Source organism: Xenopus tropicalis, chromosome 4, assembly GCF_000004195.4.
Source record: "Xenopus tropicalis strain Nigerian chromosome 4, UCB_Xtro_10.0, whole genome shotgun sequence".
NCBI classification, from domain to species: domain Eukaryota; kingdom Metazoa; phylum Chordata; class Amphibia; order Anura; family Pipidae; genus Xenopus; species Xenopus tropicalis.
Window position 1 is genome coordinate 15,936,737 of NC_030680.2, and position 18,772 is coordinate 15,955,508.

At 45.9% G+C, this 18,772-nt stretch overlaps 1 protein-coding gene across 1 annotated transcript; it reads left to right on the forward strand.

Annotated features, from left to right (window-relative positions):
* Positions 1-216: 216 nt before the first annotated feature.
* On the forward strand, positions 217-18,361 carry tmem178.2 (transmembrane protein 178, gene 2; the record flags this gene model as incomplete). The annotated part of the gene is given in 4 exon segments (NM_001001190.1): positions 217-778; positions 11,042-11,155; positions 13,760-13,897; positions 17,007-18,361. Coding segments are annotated over 4 exon segments (945 nt in total). The 5' UTR covers positions 217-330.
* Positions 18,362-18,772: the final 411 nt, after the last annotated feature.

Below are 18,772 nucleotides of genomic sequence, written 5' to 3' on the forward strand. Positions count from 1 at the left end.
TATTAGCAGAGAGGCAGCCGTACAGCTATGGAGGAGGAGGAGGGGGGACCTGCTGGAGGGACGCGGCCACAGACTGATTGAGGTACATCCCTAACTCAGTGTCAGCTGGCACATCCAGGCACCCACAGGCCCAGTTGGCCAATAGCCACATCCGTATGCTGCCTTGCCGCTGGGATAGCGATGGGGATGCGCCCCGGCTGGAGATAGGGAGCAGCACCCAGCGCAGCAGCAGCACCACCTCTGCTTAGGCCCCTCCCGGCCGCACCGCCGCACCGCAGCCAGCAGGGGGAGCCACCTCTCCGGTTATCAGTCAGCCCTCTCTCCGGCGCTATGAGGCTGCTGGCCGGTGCCGGTCTGTGCTTGGCCCTGGCCGCTCTTGCCCTACTAGCCGTGGCGCTAAGCACCGATCACTGGTACGAGACGGACGCCCGGAGGCACCGGGACCGCTGCAGGAAGCCGGGGGGGAAACGGAACGATCCCGGCTACATGTACACCCCGGGCCAACACCTGCCTCTCCGCGGGGAGCCCCCCAGCAGCCGGATCCGGAGCCCTAGGGGCGGGGAGCCGGGGGGAGTCCGTATGATTTCCAGGGCAGAGGATTTGGGGGTCAGGGGGCTCCGGGAGCGTCCCACCGGGGCCCGGGACTTACCTCTCTCCCGACCCTATTTGGCCACCGACCCCCATTGCAGCCGCCGCTTCAATTCCACCGTATCCGGACTGTGGAGGAAATGTCACCGGGATGGATTCGATAAAGACACCGAGGAGCTTATCCTGAAAGGTACCGGGGAGATGGTTACTGGGAGGGAGGGGTCTGGCTAAACAGGGGGCTCTGCTACATCGTCAGTAGGATGAATACTGGGGGTTCAAGGGTTCCTTCCTGTATAAATAGGTGTGGGGGTACACAGGCTTCTGTCTATAGGGTGTATTCGGCATATACATAGGGAATTGGGGTACAGGGGCTGTTCTCTATAGAAATGGGATTGTGGGAAAATGTGCTCCAACCCATATTAGGGATATTTGGACTATTGGGGTAGAGGGGGGGCCCTACCTGCAAAAATATCATGGGGGTTTAGGGATTCCCACCTTTATAAAGGTGTTGGGGGTACATGGGTGCTGGGACACAACAGATACAGCACAAGGGGCCTGCCAGTATGAAGCCCACCCAGTGACCAAGTACTGGGGGAAAAGCACTGTATAGCAACTTACTGAGCTGTGCTAGTGATTGGGTACAGTAATAATAATAATAAAGCAGGTGTCTGATAGAGCACAAAGGATTCTGCCACTGAGAAACCTTATTTATTTATTTGATATTTATATGATGATGTCACAAGGACAGACGCTGCATATGGTTCTGCCTGGGTCTGTAGAACTGGGCCTAACAATATCCAGGGATGGATAAGAACGGGGCCCTGGGTCTCGACTGGGAGTCAAAATAGGCCCTGGCATTTCCAGTACACAGAGGCACAAACAGCCCCCCCAGCCCAATAAATAGTGACTGTCTGTGGCACCTTACAGCCCCCCTGGCATTCCCAGTACCCAGAGGCACAAACAGCCCCCCCAGCCCAATAAATAGTGAGTGTCTGTGGCACCTTACAGCCCCCCTGGCATTCCCAGTACCCAGAGGCACAAACAGCCCCCCAATAAATAGTGAGTGACTATGGCACCTTACAGCAGCCCCTCTGGCATTTGCCTGAACCCCCAGATTGCCAGTCTGGGCCTGAGGGGCCCCATCTAAGGGGATGTCCAACTGCAGGCCTTCTGGATGGGATGGGATGGGAGTTGCAACTAAAACAATAACTAAAGGGCCTCAGGTTATTGATCACTGATATAATGTGACTGTTGTTTATTGGCCAACTGCCCCCTCTATTCCTACCGACGCCTGCTGCTTTGTGGGGCTCCCAATGTACAGGACACAGGGGTGTTACCCCTAAATTTACACCCCAATAGACAGCCCTGTGTTGTGTAACAGTGCTTTGTGCTTCCAATGTTCCATTCTGGTTGTATGAGTATTGACTTGGTACATAGGGACCCGGTACCCACCTACACTAACTCTAAAACCCATTGACCACCCAGTAAAACGTGTCTCCATGCCAGTCCTACCCCCCGCCACTAGATCTTGGTACAGCCCAGAATTCTGCAGAACGGGCCACCCTGATTCAGGTGCCATTGTCGGTGAGAGTGACCCCGGGGACCATGTGCGGCGCTCTCCATAGTAAATAAACAGCCATAAACAAAGTGCGACGGGTTGGCATTCCCCAGCCAATGGCAGAGCCTTTTCCCAAGGGGGGGAATTCCTCCGACTCAGATACAGAGCGCAACATTTAAAAGCAGCAGCTTGTATAAACCTTTCCTTACATGTCATTTTGTTTTGCTGTCCCTTATTTGTGGCCTTGGCTAAATCACTTAAAGGGTAAGTAAAGCTCTACAATAACATTAATTATGTGCATACAGCTTGTTTGTTGCTCTTCCTATTGTGGCATCATGGATTGGTCTTCCTATATGTGCCCTGGGAATCTGCTGGAGGGGTGGGCAACACAGATATAGGGCCAGCCAAGCTGGACCCTGGCTAAGGAGATCGCCCAGCCATGACTATAATGGGAAAGGGTATATGGCCAAGTGCATATAGGGCCATAGTTCCCCTAATGGTGCCCACAGACATGAAGGCATTTTCTGTTGGCCCCTAACATGGGCCTATACTGACCCCCCCCAATAAGGATATTATCTTTGTGTCACCCTGAAGACTCCAGACTTAGATTGTAAGCTTTATGGCAAATAGGTTTCCCATTGCGCCTGTCGCCACCACCCTACCCTTCTGCTTGATAGAGTTCAATCATGCGGTTTAGGTGACGATTGACATCCATAATCTCCTGTTCTCTAGCACTTTGAAACTTAACTTACAAGGCTAATTATTGGGACAAGGAATTAATCATTATAACCGTGTTAGGGGGGGGATCAATAACGGAGGGGGCTGGTTAGGGAGGGAGCAGGAGTGCAAGCTCAGGGTTTTGCTACTCCATTAGGCTAATGGGGCGGGTGGTGTTTTCATCACTTTTATTTTTCTCTCTGTTCAATACAAAGTCTTTTGAAGTCATGTCCCCTTGCCTTCAGCTGGGTCAGGCTGGGGTGCCCGGGGCCCATCAGAAAGCCTTACCCCATGGGGGCCACTCTTAATACTGTTTTCCCTCTTCACTAACCTTCTTTACTCTCCTTTTGTCTTCTTGTTGTATTCCCTTATCTATCAATTTCTGCATACTTCGCTGGCATACATAGCCAAATGGGGAGCAGGGGGACCCACTGGGGCAGCTGTAAGATGCCATAGACCATATATGTCAAACACAAGGCCCGGGGGCCAAATCCGGCCCACCTGGCTGTTTTATATGGCCCTTGGTGAGTGTGTCTGACCATCCAGCCTGATCAATTCCCATTTCCCTCACATAGTAACTAAGACTAAGGGGTATATTTATCATGCTGTGTAAAAAGTGAAGTGAAGCATTACCAGTAATGTTGCCCAAGGCATCCAATCAGTAATCAGATTTCAACAGTAGCATATCATCTATTGGCTGCTATGAGCAACATCACCGGTAATGTCTTACTCCACTTTTTACCCATTGTGATAAATATACCCCTTAGTATCTTACTAAGTATATTAATAAAAAATTTGGCCTGCGACTTAACCTGTGTTTTAGATTTCGGCCCCCTTGATTGAGTTTGACACCCCTGCCATAGACAGTCACTATTTATTGGGCTGCTGGGGGGCTGTTTGGGCCTCTGTGTCCTGGAGTCTATTTTGAATCTCAGTCTGGACCTTCTGGTGGGCCAGTCCGACACGAATTGGACTCACCATATCCCAGCTATTCTTATTTTTAGGTGTGACTTGCTGGGATTTTGCACAAGTATCTGTTTGATTATGTGAGGCCAGGTGTGGGGCAGTGGCTTCCAGTTTGTAGGAGCAGTGGTATTGGGGGGGTCACGAATTCTGGTTAGGGTAAGATTTGAGTTAAATGCCTATTTTCTTTTATTGAGACACTAGAAAGCTTGAAAGTGTAAGCTAGACAGATCTGGTCTGGCAGTTTGGCTGAATTTGACCATAATGCACAACCCTTTAGACTAGGGCTGTCCAACCAGAGGCCCATGGGCCGGATGTGGCCCCTCCTAAGGATTTGTATGGCCTCCCCCAATCTGCTCAGGGGCTCCACAAGACTTCACTATATTTCATCATCATTTTAATTAAATCTGGCCCCAACAGGTTTTATGAGATATAATTGGCACTTCAGGGTGAAGGCACACAGAGCTACTAGTAGCAGCTACTTGTCGTGGCTACTAAGATAGACAATGCTGATCATTTACTGATAATTGCCTCTATGTGTGTTTTAGCAGAGGCAATTCTCAGTATTGTCTATGGCAGGGGATTTTCTGGAGTTTAGTAGCCATGAAAAAGTAGCTGTTACTAGTAGCTCTGTGTGTCTTCACCCTTAGGATTATCAGTCCTGACAAAAGTCTTCCATTGGTCGGCCAAAAAGGAGCCAAGAGGAGCTGTGGCCCTGCAGCTCCTCTTTACTTCCTGCTGTTGCGATTATTTTGGGCATTTGGCCAGAACAAACGGAACAAAAGGAATACAATAGGAGTACAATATCTCTGGAAGGATCCTGCAGCTTACTGTATGGGCCAGCCTGTGCAGGGCCACCTTTAGGATCTTGGCACAAATCTGCTGCCCTATATATTCTTGGATCTATGGCTGATACCCCAACATTCTCCTATATCTGTAACCTTCAGGGTTGGACTAGGCTGGTGGACACCGGGAAAAGACCCAGTGGCCCCTGCTGACTCAATCCACTCCCTCTGCCAACTGTGGGCGCTGGCACATCTTCCTATCACAGCTGCAAGGAAGAAGTGTGGTATGTGGCGGGGGGCCCCAGGAGGCAGTCCCGGGGGCCCCGGACACCCCAGGTTGAATCTTGTTATAAGCCAAGTGGGGCCCCGACTTAAGGTTGGACCTCTAAGGGGGAACTGAACAAGTTCAGGTATAAATGAAGGTGATATAGTCCCTCTCAGATAAAGCATGGTGTGTTCCCTAGGAGGGAGTGGGAAGGAAGGAATGTGGGTCAGAAATCCCTGGGGGCAGCCAGGACTCCTCAACACAAACATATACAGACAGAAAAGTAGAAATACACAGCAAAAGCCAATTTATATTGATAGTCAACTGCTCATTGCTTCATTGTCAGGGGACGAGGCAACCGCAGGAGCTTGCAGACGTAATGCCAGCACTTTCTGAGGGATAAAGGAGGAGAAGTTGGCACTTCCTGCAGATGATGTTCTTTGTTATTCAAATCACTGCTTATTCTGACTCCCAAAAAAGATCAGTGCTTCCTTGTGTGCAGCAGTGTCAGGCAGGGAAGTGATTAGTGTGGCGCTTGTGCTGCTCTCCGTGGTGCTGAAATCTCCCGGTGCCACAGTACGAGCTGCCCAATCACTCACATTCCTTGGCAAATACATGCCTTATTATGGGATCACTTGGCTCTCTAGCTCCCTATGCTGAGCTATAACTAAAGTTAACCCAAAAATAACATTTTGCCTAATGAAAGGAGAGAGAATTCCTAATAACTTTCATTCAAATATATCTAGTGGTTTTTAAAGGGGAACTCCACCCAAAAACAACTTGAACTTTTTGAAAAGTAAATATAATTTTGTTATATTATTTTTGTTCCCCTGGCTGACTACTTTGTTACTCAAAATAAAATGTAACAGTAGTCGCTTGTCCTCAGCCTGCATCCTCCCAATCCCATAATTCCCTGCACAAGTCATGTCAACAAGGAAAGGAACATCACAGTGCAATGCATTGTGGGTTATGTAGTTCCTGCTTGCTGTCTGTAAGCTGTGGAGAAGTTGTTACAATTTGTAACATCAATGTTTAGTCCCTCCTCCCCTGCCACTGTCTATTCTATTGCAGTTCTATTTACAAATAATTGTAATACAATTGAACATTTGTATAGCGGAACCTCGTTAGAATTCCAGTTCTGTTCATTAATGGGTTTGTTCACTTTTAAATGAACTTTTAGTATGCTATAGACAGCAATTTTCTACAACAATTTGCAATTGGTTTAAATTTTTAATTTTTTGTGGTTTTTCAGTTATTTTGCTTTTTGTTCAGCAGCTCTTGAGTTTGGTATTGCAACAATAATCTGGTTTCTAGGGTCGTATTTACACTAGCAACCAGGCAGTGGTTTATAGAAGAGAGGGGAATATGAATAGGAGAAGCCTGAATAGAAAGATAAGTAATAAAAAATAACAATAGCAATGAAATTGTAGCCTCACTGAGCAACAGTTTTTGGTTGCCGGGGTCAGTGACCCCCATTTGAAAACTGGAAAAAAGAATGGGAAGGCAAATAATTAGGTCAGTGGTGGTCACTTACCATAATGGCAATCTGGGTGCTTGGGGGCCCTTGGACTCCAGAGGATGGGGCAGGGGTGGAGCTGGGGTGGATTGGGAGTGGTTTAGGGGCGGCCTCAGGAAGGTTCAAGAGGGGTCAGGGAACTTTCCAGGGTCTTCCTGGAAGTTAATCTGCCCATGGGCTAGCTAGGTAGGGACCTGCTGAAGGGTAGTAAAGAAGAACTTAGTACAAGAAATATTACTTGGATGCATTTATAGTAGAAATAAAATGCTTCTATACAGTACAGCAGTGCAGTCAAGCGTAACCCTAGTCTCACCCTCCCAGCTGACTTCATGCTGATAAAGGATCTGCAGAAGCATTGGGAGTTGTAGTACAACAAGCACTGACGGGGGGGGCACAGCGTCCCTGATATTCAGAGTGCCCGGGCTACCCTATATATAATTTGGTTGGGGATTCTAGAATGCTCTATTACTTCCGTAATTCTTCTGAATGTATTGGATCAAATGAGATTACAGTTTGTTTCCAGAGACGGCGGCATGGTGTTCCACTCAAGCAATCAAACATATAAAGCATAGATTTCCAACCAATGAAGAGATCTGTTAATCCGTTCTAATCCAATAACCCTTGTCCCAGGATAAAGAGAATTTGTAGGCCAGACTACTCTGCGAACGGAGCTCACTCGCTGGCCGATTAAACCTCACAAAGGGGTCCTGCGGTCTGACAATCTGGTTTAGGGTGGGGAGGGTATTAGGCAAGGGCCCCTGCGTTACCTTCTGCTGTATGCCCGCACCCGCTGACACTGTGACCTGCACCTTGCACCCAATGTTTTATTGGGCTCTTCCTCCCCTTAGTGTTCTTGCACTTCTGCCCCGGGTTAATGTTAATTGCCCCCCCCCCCCCACCTCAAGGTGTAGACAGTTTAAGTATTTGGGGTGTCTAAACTGCAGCCCTACAGCTATGGTTGAACTGCAGCAAATGGGATGCTGGGAGTTGTATTTAAAAAAATGCAGGTTGCAGGTTTTACATCTCTGATTTATGTTAATGGTCACCCAGTTCTGTAGCACCCAGTGTTGAACCGAACCTCCTAGGGCCCAAGGTTTGGCTGGGCTGGTGCAATGGCAAAACTACCTAAACAGCAGACCCCTCCTAGGGCCCAGGGTTTGGCTGGGCTGGTGTAGTTGCAAAACTACCTAAACAGCAGACCCCAACGTAGGGGTCTGCTGTGTTGGCGTCACTCCCTCCAGGCCCTTCTCCTACTGATTATTTTAAATAGTTTGAGCTGGCAGGGATGGGGGTTGCAGAGGAGGAGGGACTGTTCATGCCGGGCCCCCTTTTTTCTTGCAATAACTGGGCCGGCAAGATTTTCTTGCAATAACTGGGCCGGCGGGAAATAACCTGGTGGGCGCCGCCGACCCAGACCCAATCCCTACCAGCTCCCTCTTTGACCTTCCTTCCCCGATTGCACTTTATTAAGTATGAGATATGCACGTCAGGTGGATGGGCAGGCAATGAGGACTCCTGCGGGGTGTGGGGGGGCCCTGGGGTGAGCAACCCTGGTGGACCCTACACACCTCTGTCCAACCCTGCTTGGGCCCACCACAGAACATCTAGGGCCCAATTTGAGTCCCATTATAATGTGTGCTGTGCTATCTCAGCTCTGTGATGTGTGACTTTGTCATACTCTGGGGCCCACCATGGCCTGAACCCACAGGGAGTTTCCCTCTCAGCTCCTATCTTTTATATTCTTTCAGGCCCGGACTGGCAATCTGTGGGTTCTGGCAAATGCCAGAGGGGCTGCTGTAAGATGCCATAGACAGTCACTATTTATTGGGCTACTGTCAGTGTCGGACTGGGACCCCAGGGGCCCACGAGAAAACCTTAGACCATAGACCCACTCTACAAACTAATTTTCCTCCTTTCCTCACCCAACCTCTTTATTCTCCTAGTATTTTTTATTTCCATGCTAGCATCTATTTTGCATCCTCTTTGTTCCCATTCAGAAATAGGGAATGACCATGAAGCAGGCCAAATAGTCAGGGGCAGGAGGGCCCACTGACACCTGGGCCCACTGGGAGTTTTAATGGTATCTTGGTGGGCCAGTCCGACACTGGCTGCTGGGGGGCCTATTCTGATTCCCAATCTGCCCTGTATTCTTCCATATTCATGGGACGTCTCACAGGTAACTACACAAAGACAGTACAAACCACTGAGTGTGCCGGCACTAATGCCTTCTGCAATGAGCTTGATTAAATATTTATATGATTGTCAGCAGATGTAGCCAGACAGTTTCCTTTAAAATCCCCAGCTTTCAGGGGACCTATCATTTTACCCAATACTGTTTAAAGGGAAAGCAAACCTTGCAGCAGGGCTTAGGATCAGCCAGGAGCTGCAGCCCCCTTTGTGCCTGACTAAAATTCACAGAGAGTTGAGGATGACGAATTTCAGTCTATTAAATGGGGCAGTGCTGGTGTGGAGGGTCAGTGCGCGACTGCACTTTAGTGCTTCACAACTGCTGAACTGTGTTACTATGGACTCTTAATATGTCATGGAATGTCCTATTCCTAGCAACTTTGCAATTGGTCTTCATTATTTATTTTTATAGCTTTTGAATTATTTGCCTTCCTCTTCTTTATCTTAACAGCTTTGAAATGGGGGTGGGTAACCGACACCGGCAGCCAGGGTTGGACTGTGCCACCTAAAAACCAATCCATGCTAGGTACTCTGGGACTGGGTAGGAGCTGGGGGTGTGTGGGCCCTGCACCCCCCAGTCCGACCCTGCCGGCAGCTAAAATCTTGGCCTGTGAGACTACAGTTTTAGTAATACCCTGTGGAATTGTGTTACCCCAAAAACCCCTCACCCCATTGCTGATAGGCCAAATTGAATAGTACAGGCTGAGGGCTGATCCGATTCAGTGCATTAACAAAACCTAAACTGACCCAGACACATTTACATCTCAAACCATCGCCTCTGTATTATTTAATGGTACCGGCAGCAGCACATTCACAAAAGGCACATTGTAATTTGGCTAAGTGGCCTTTTCTGAGGAGGGTACGGGCTGCCTTTGTTTAACCAATGGGCTCAGGCGATTTGCAATGTTTATTTAAGGGAAAAAGGATAACTATACCAGCGTCACTTTCCTGCCTGTTCAAGATAAAAGGGAGTCAGTCATCCAGTATTGCTGTGGGTCCTGCCAACATGAAGGGAAGGAAGACTTGCTCCTCTGAGCACTTTTGAAATTGACCTTGGTTTTTTTTTCTTTTCATGATATTAGGAGTCATACACTGTAACACGGGCACCCCCTGCTGTTCTTTCCATACACAGGTCAGATACAACTTTATTGCCTTATGTTACTGATGCAGGAAGCATCTTCTGGCAGTTCCCTGCTCAGTTCTATAGCCCCTGTGACACTTCTTTGCTCAGATCTATGTAGAAGGAGTCCGGGAACTGAGCAAGGAACCAACAGGAGACACTTCCTAAATCAGTAACAAGTGCAGTCCGGCCTGTAGCTGGACTGGACAGAGCAGCAGGGGGCGCTTGTGTAACACAGGTAAACCCAGCCATGATGCTGTCCCACTGCACCCCATTGTTTTGCTATAGAAGTTGCCAAAAAACACAATTATAGATGCAGAAGAATTGACCAATGAGAATGCTGATAGAGGTAATGATGTCTGTTATCCCCTCATTATATGGCACAGGAATCAGACATGGGGATAAGGGCAGACTTGTTCAGTGCTGGGAAACTGGGTTTAATGCTCCCAACTCCAATTGCAGGAACAGAGAACATGGAGCCAGATTTATACAGATCAGCTGGGATTCTCATTGGGGGATTTTTTGCATTTTAAAGCAGTCGCTGGCTGTGGGGATTTGGGAAAAAGATTTATTGTGCAATATTGCTTTAAGAATACAACCCTGATGTTGCTGAACTACAGCTCCTAGCATGCCTCTACCTTCATTATATGTTACATTATTCTGGGATTTGTAGTCCAGCAACAACTGAGTAAAGTTTGGTTGAGCAGTGCAGTGCAGCAGGGTTTATGTCCCCTTTAAAAGTGTTTGACCTCACAACAAGTTTATAAACATTGCTACAACAGAGACATTGCTATTGTTCCTAAAGTATCTAGAATATCCATAACAATTCTGCTGTACGTTGTCCTTCTCTGCCATCCAGGCTGGGCCCCGGATACAATGGAGTAGACCCCCTGAGGGTTGCGGAACTCTGTTTTAAAGGGGTGGTTCACCTTCAGGTTAACTTTTAGTATACTTACTGCTTCCCTTGCTTCCCAACTTTTCAATTGGTCTTCATTTTCTATAGTTATTTTTTTATAATTATTTGCCTTCCACTTCTGACTCTTCCCAGGTTTCAAATGGGGGGTCACTGACCCCGGCAGCAAAAAAAAAAAAAGATTGTTCTGTGAGGCTACAAATTGTATTGCTATTATTACTTTTCATTACTTATCTTTCTATTTAGACCCTCTTCTATTCATATTCCTGTCTCTCATTCAAACCACTGCCTGGTTGCTAGGCAAAATTGGACCCTAACAACCAGAGAGCTGCTGAACAAAAAGCTAAATATTTTGCAAATAAAAAATTAAGACCAATGGCAAATGGTGTCAGAATTGCCTGTATAACTGAACCTTGCTTTTCATTTCAGGAATCGTTGAGCGCTGCACTTCAGTACGGTATTATTACACATCGTCCTCCCTGCCACCCAACTTGTCCGTCAACGTCACCAAGACCATCCGCCAAGATGAATGGCACGCACTGCGTAAGTAACTTTTGGCAGCTTCCAGCAGGGGGGTTGGCTGTGTTTTAACAATGCAAACTAAAGTATCACCAGAAATGATAGGGTTAAAGCAGATCTGTATAAACCCTCTCTATTGCTCAACGTGACTCATGATATATAAATGCACGTGTCAGTTTTAGCATGTCAGGGGAAACTAGTGGGCATGTTTATGCAGGGCTCATAGCTAATGAGGCCTAATTAGCTAATTATATTTCAAACGCTGACACCATCATTGAGATCCCTCAGTGAGATCAAAGATTATGTATGGAGGCCTAATGAACAAAAAGCACAAATTAACCCAAGCCAATAGACTGCCAGCCCATGGAATGTTTCTGGCAAGGCCTGGGTCTGGATCTCTTATTTTCAAAATAAACCCATCACAGATGTCTACTAATGTTCATGTGTTTTAGGATGATATTCAGGTAAGGTAGGAAGTCCATAACAAGCCTTTCCTGTTAAGGAAGCATGGCTGCATTGATTGCTAATCAATCACTGAGAGGGTCAGTCATTCATTTATACCAGGTCCAAACTGGGACTCAAAATAGGCCCTGGCATTCCAAGTACACAGAGGCCCAAACAGACCCCCAATAAATACTAACTTCTTTCAGCAGCCAGAATCCACGGATTGCCAGTCTGGGCCTTGTTTGTACTTATGCTGCCCAACACTTTCACCAAGCTGTCTGGGGGGGGCCAAATCAGGATGCTGGGGTACTGTTTAAAAATGTACCCCAATCTATGGAATAATTACTTTGCTCCCACCCTAGCATGATTTAAATGTTTCCTCTGTGGTCATGCCATTACTAGCAGGGCCCCATACTACTAAGTATTAAACATAGGGCCCCATACTACTAAGTATTAAACATAGGGCCCCATACTACTAAGTTACCAGGACCCACCCCCATAGGGGCCCTAATAATTTGCCCACTGGTTCCCCTGGGACCTCTGGACCCTGCCAACAGAAAATAGTTCCCCCAAATGGCAAAGGGAAAAAAAATGGCAGAGAGGAAGAAGAAGAGAGAGAAAAATAGAGAAGGAAGAAACAAGAGGAGAAGAGAGCATAAGAGAGCGGGTAAGGGAACAGCCGCAGGGAATAGAAAAGGAGAGTGGAAGAAAAAGGAGGCCAATGAAAAGCAGTAGAAGGAAAAATAATAAGATAAATGAGAAGGGAAAGGGGTGATAAGAGAATATGGGGTCAAGGATATAAAGGGAAAGGAAGGGTCACAGTGATTCAGTATAATCTGCTGGGGTCACTGTTCTTACTATGTAAGATGCTGGGGTCACTGTTCTTACAATGTAATGCTGGGGTCACTGTTCTTACAATGTAATGCTGGGGTCACTGTTCTTACTATGTAAGATGCTGGGGTCACTGTTCTTACAATGTAATGCTGGGGTCACTGTTCTTACAATGTAATGCTGGGGTCACTGTTCTTACTATGTAAGATGCTGGGGTCACTGTTCTTACAATGTAATGCTGGGGTCACTGTTCTTACAATGTAATGCTGGGGTCACTGTTCTTACTATGTAAGATGCTGGGGTCACTGTTCTTACTATGTAAGATGCTGGGGTCACTGTTCTTACAATGTAACATGCTGGGGTCACAGAATCCCTGTATAATCAGATAGGGTTACAGCTGTGTAATAATAATTTGCTGTGACTGCAGAATAAACTGCTGGGGTTATTGTTATGTCAATGTATAATCTGCTGAAGTCCCTGTGACCAGTCATTGATTATACTCATAGATCAGCAGCAGTGACCCCGGTAGAATATAAATATACTGGCGCCTTCCTCTGTTACTATTCCTATAGTATAAATTGGCATAAGAATATCAAAATCATTATTTATGTATATAGTGCCAGCAAGCTATGATGCACTTTACTATTATTTATATCAAACAGGAATATTACAATAACTTAATATACAAGGAATTCAGAATAAAAACAGGGTTGGAGGGCCCCGCTCACAAGAGCTTGCAATCTAAAGTTTTATAGGAGCTTAACACTAAAGTGTACAGGAAGGACATCTCCCATAGAGTCCATTTTAAAGGAAAACTATACCCCCAACAATGTATATCTCTATATTGCATAAAAATATACTTATTAGTAGTATGTGCTATTGGGTACTTCTAAATAGAAAATTGCCATTTTAATAATAATGGGCCGCCCCCTGGGATCATAGGATTCACAGTGCACACAAACAAGCCAAGGCACACATACATGCTAGGCCCCATCAGCCAATGAATGGACAGAGTTCTGCCTTTTGCTCCACACTACTTCCTGTTACAGTTAGCTGCATTACTTCCTGTCAGGTGATTTCTGAGGGAGCACACAGCCCATCACAAAATGGCGGCTCAAGGGAAAGGATGTAAAAGGGCAATATTTACTGATATATATATTCCAGTTTGGTGAGATTCTTTAATAGGTCACTTAACATGATATAAACTGTCTGTTGGTTAAGTATTCATTCTGGGGGAATAGATTTAGGCAAAAAGTTTTAATTTAAAAAATAAGACTGCATAAAAAATGCAGATCCGTCTCAGGAAGGTCTCTCTCTCTTAGACTCCCATTCTGTATCTTTTCCTCCTGACAGATCTGCGCAGAATGACAGCTGGCTTCATAGGCATGGCGGTCTCCATTATTCTGTTTGGGTGGATGGTCGGAGTGCTGGGCTGTTGCAAGCAGCATGATCTCATGCAATATGTGGCCGGGCTGCTATTCCTCATGGGAGGTAAGGAGGCTTCATCTTCCTCTTAAGGTCACATGGAAGGGGGTAATTATCAGCCTTCGACTTGACTTGGAACAAAGAGAATGGGGATTGATGTCAGGCTTTCTAGATGAGGCAGAGGGGAGGGGTGGTCGGAATGTTCAATATTCCAGTCCCTAGAGGGGACACCACTATCACACATTTCCGCTTGTGCATGTATGCAGTCTCGTATGGCTTGTAAGGGAACCCAAGCTAGGGTCTGTTTCATTCTATGGGTGTGTATGTGAGTGTAAATAAATCATGTTTTTATAATACCCTAAGCAAGGAATGAACGAATGCAAAACAAACCTGATTTTTGAGATTCCCTATTGGTTTTCATTGTTATGGCAACTTGTTATTCTTTTTTGCCTTTCCACAACCAGGAATATAAAATCCAGTTTTATTTATTCAGTGGTTTATATGCAATAGGGCCCAAAGAATGTGGGTACCCCTTCTAATGAATGGAATTGGCAGCAGTTTGGGAAGGCCCTTTCCTATTTCAGCACAATAGTTCCCCCATAAACAAAGGAAGGTCCATACATTGCTGAGATGGGAGTTGAAGAACCCGATCAACACAAGAGCCCTGACCTCAACCCAACTGAATCCCTGTGGGTTTAATTGGAACCCAACATCCCCAACATCAGTTCCCAAACCTCACTAATGCTCTTGTTGCTTAATGGACACAAATACCCGTAGCAATTTTGCAACATCCACAATAATGCCCCCATGTACAAAGCAAGGTCCATACAGAAGGGGTTACTGAGATGGGAGTGCAAGAACCTGACTGCACAGAGCCCTGAACTCAACCCAACTGAACCCATGTGGGTTTTAACTGTCAGGTTTGACCCCCAATATCAGTGCCCAACCTCACTAATGGCTGAATGGAAGCAGCTTCCACCAACAATTGGCCAACATTGAGTAGGAACCTTCCCAGAACAGTAGGGGCTTTTGTAGCAGCAAAGGGAGGGGCTACTTTATATTAATCCCTTGGTTGGGGAATGATAACTTGGACAGGTGTATTTTTATTAGTATTATTTTTCTACCCAGGTACTTTATTTATTAAAGGGGAGGTTCACCTTTTGATTAACGTTTAGTATGTTATAGAATGTCCTATTATTAGCAGCTTTTCAGTTGATCTTTATTTTGTATGGTTTTTGAATCAATTGCCTTTCTCTTCTGACTCTTTCCAACTTTCAAATGGGGGTCACCGAACCCAGCAGCCAAAAAAACCAAACTATTGTTCTGTGAGGCTACAGTTTTATTGTTATTTTTTATCACTTATCTTTCTACAAACCGGATTCCAAAAAAGTTGGGACACTAAACAAATTGTGAATAAAAACTGAACGCAATGATGTGGAGGTGCCAACTTCTAATATTTTATTCAGAACAGAACATAAATCACGGAACAAAAGTTTAAACTGAGAAAATGTACCATTTTAAGGGAAAAATATGTTGATTCAGAATTTCATGGTGTCAACAAATCCCAAAAAAGTTGGGACAAGTAGCAATAAGAGGCTGGAAAAAGTAAATTTGAGCATAACGAAGAGCTGGAAGACCAAATAACACTAATTAGGTCAATTGGCAACATGATTGGGTATAAAAAGAGCTTCTCAGAGTGGCAGTGTCTCTCAGAAGCCAAGATGGGTAGAGGATCACCAATTCCCACAATGTTGCGCAGAAAGATAGTGGAGCAATATCAGAAAGGTGTTACCCAGCGAAAAATTGCAAAGATTTTGCATCTATCATCATCAACTGTGCATAAAATCATCCAAAGATTCAGAGAATCTGGAACAATCTCTGTGCGTAAGGGTCAAGGCCGTAAAACCATACTGGATGCCCGTGATCTCCGGGCCCTTAAACGACACTGCACCACAAACAGGAATGCTACTGTAAAGCAAATCACAGAATGGGCTCAGGAATACTTCCAGAAACCATTGTCAGTGAACACAATCCACGGTGCCATCCGCCATTGCCAGCTGAAACTCTACAGTGCAAAGAAGAAGCCATTTCTAAGCAAGATCCACAAGCTCAGGCGTTTTCACTGGGCCAGGGATCATTTAAAACGGAGTGTGGCAAAATGGAAGACTGTTCTGTGGTCAGACGAGTCGCGATTCGAAGTTCTTTTTGGAAATCTGGGACGCCATGTCATCCGGACCAGAGAGGACAAGGACAACCCAAGTTGTTATCAACGCTCAGTTCAGAAGCCTGCATCTCTGATGGTATGGGGTTGCATGAGTGCATGTGGCATGGGCAGCTTGCATGTCTGGAAAGGCAGCATCAATGCAGAAAAATATATTCAGGTTCTAGAACAACATATGCTCCCATCCAGACGTCATCTCTTTCAGGGAAGACCCTGCATTTTTCAACAAGATAATGCCAGACCACATTCTGCATCAATCACAACATCATGGCTGCGTAGGAGAAGGATCCGGGTACTGAAATGGCCAGTCTGCAGTCCAGATCTTTCACCTATAGAGAACATTTGGCGCATCATAAAGAGGAAGGTGCGACAAAGAAGGCCCAAGACGATTGAACAGTTAGAGGCCTGTATTAGACAAGAATGGGAGAGCATTCCTATTACTAAACTTGAGAAACTGGTCTCCTCGGTCCCCAGACGTCTGTTGAGTGTTGTAAGAAGAAGGGGAGATGCCACACAGTGGTGAAAATGGCCTTGTCCCAACTTTTTTGGGATTTGTTGACACCATGAAATTCTGAATCAACATATTTTTCCCTTAAAAAGGTACATTTTCTCAGTTTAAACTTTTGTTCCGTGATTTATGTTCTATTCTGAATAAAATATTAGAAGTTGGCTCCTCCACATCATTGCATTCAGTTTTTATTCACAATTTGTTTAGTGTCCCAACTTTTTTGGAATCCAGTTTGTATTTAGGCCCTCCTCTGTTCATATTCCTGTCTCTCTTTAAAACCACTGCCTGTTTGCTAGGGTATATTGGACCCTAGCAACCAGATAGCTGTCCAAATTCCAAACTGAAAATCCACTGAACAAAAAGCTAAATAATTTAAAAAACGTAATATCCCTGAATGCCTTGCATTACGTTCTTACAGTTTACTTTCTGTTCTTGTTTATTCCTAGGGACCTGCTGTATTATATCCCTCTGTACCTGCGTGGCTGGAATCAACTTCGAGCTGTCCCGGTACCCGCGCTCAATATACTCTCTGCCGGAGGAGATCAGTCACGGTTATGGCTGGTCTATGTTTTGCGCATGGGGCGGGCTGGGACTCACCCTTCTGTCTGGATTTCTCTGCACTTTGGCTCCATCCCTCAGTGCATCACAATCAGCCGTCCATAAACCACGGCAGGAGAATGGGGCCGTCTGACATGGAGCGGGGGGGCTGGACTAAAACATATGACTCGGGGGCATTTCTAGGCCTCAACAGGAAGTTGTTCTGTTCAACTTGTTTGTTTGGTCTGACCATGTGGTTGCTTGTGAAAAGTGCAGAAGTCCGAACTTCGTGTTTATAGAATGGAATTGCGCAAAGGGAATTTTTTTTTGTTTTTGTTTTTTCTGCGAGGCCAAAATTCCATCAGTGCCGCAGCGATGAGGCAAGGAGGACCTTCAATGGTGCTGTTGACTCCTGGGAAGAGAATCCTATACAGCTGTGTGATTTAGACGTTTTAGTCTCTTCGTCGATAGCAATCTCCTTTGGCTTCTACACTCCTTCTTCAGAGACGCTCGGGGGTGTAGGACTGGTGCCAGTCGCTGGCTACGGGATCAGTATTTGGGACTTTTGTATACATGACCGGTTATTGCTTTTTACATGTTTTAATACACTCCAAAAAACAAAAAAAGAAAAAAAAAGCCTTACCCAACTGAATATGTTTTCCTGTCTGAGGAAGGAACTGTCTATGCCCCCTGCAGTTGTTACCGTCAGACCCAAGGGAACCCTCCTGCAGTGCCTTTAAGTAGGCAGGAGAAGCCTACGCAAGCTCAGGCTGAGATCCTACAGGGGCAACATGGCGACAAGGCAATAAGGCACACAGGGTTAGTCCTTCCTCCGCGCAAGGCAGGCGTGACTTAAAAATCACAAAGGACACGGGAATGGGTGGAAGACGGGAACTCGGGGTGCTTGGGTAAATTATTGTTTGTGGTCCATCACCATTATGGAAAGAAAAAAAAAAGCACATAGACAAACAGGTTTGTGTCATCACTGCAAGCTGCCCATTTATTTTGTTTTAATAATATGAATTCTATGTAGATCTGTCTGGTGCTAGCCAGGAATGATCAGAAGGCAGTCATTCCAAAACAAACCCAAGGTTACCAAACTGTCTGCAGTGCTGTGGTTTTTTTTTTTTGGGCATACAATGATTCTTTTGGGTCCACCATATTTTTTTTTTTATTACAGAACCTGTAGATATAAAGCTATTATGTACATGATCTAATATAATAAAAAGACCTAAGGCCTATAAGTCCTTGTCCTGCTCCAAGATAAGACTGACACCTTTTTTCCCCCCATAATACCGGCCTTTGAGTCAGGTGCGGGCTGTGAAAACATATGGGGGCGGGACTAAATGGGCAAACCAGGTGGGGAAAGGGTGAGTGTGACTGGTAAATGGGCGGGGCAGAGGTGGGCCTGTGATTATAAAGGCTGATCAGCAGTGGAGAAGGTGAGGAGATGGGATTTTAGGGTATTAGAAATACACATGCAAGTATATTGCTGGTAAATTTGTTGGATCGACATAGGCCCTAGCTTGTGATTTACCAGCCAGGCAATGCCGGACAGGTGGCAACTCTACCCCAAAAAACACAGCCACAAGTCACTTATGTAGATATTTCACCCTAATGCCTACAGCTGGCCACCCAGGAGGTACTTAGTCTGATGGCCAGTTAGGGTGACATA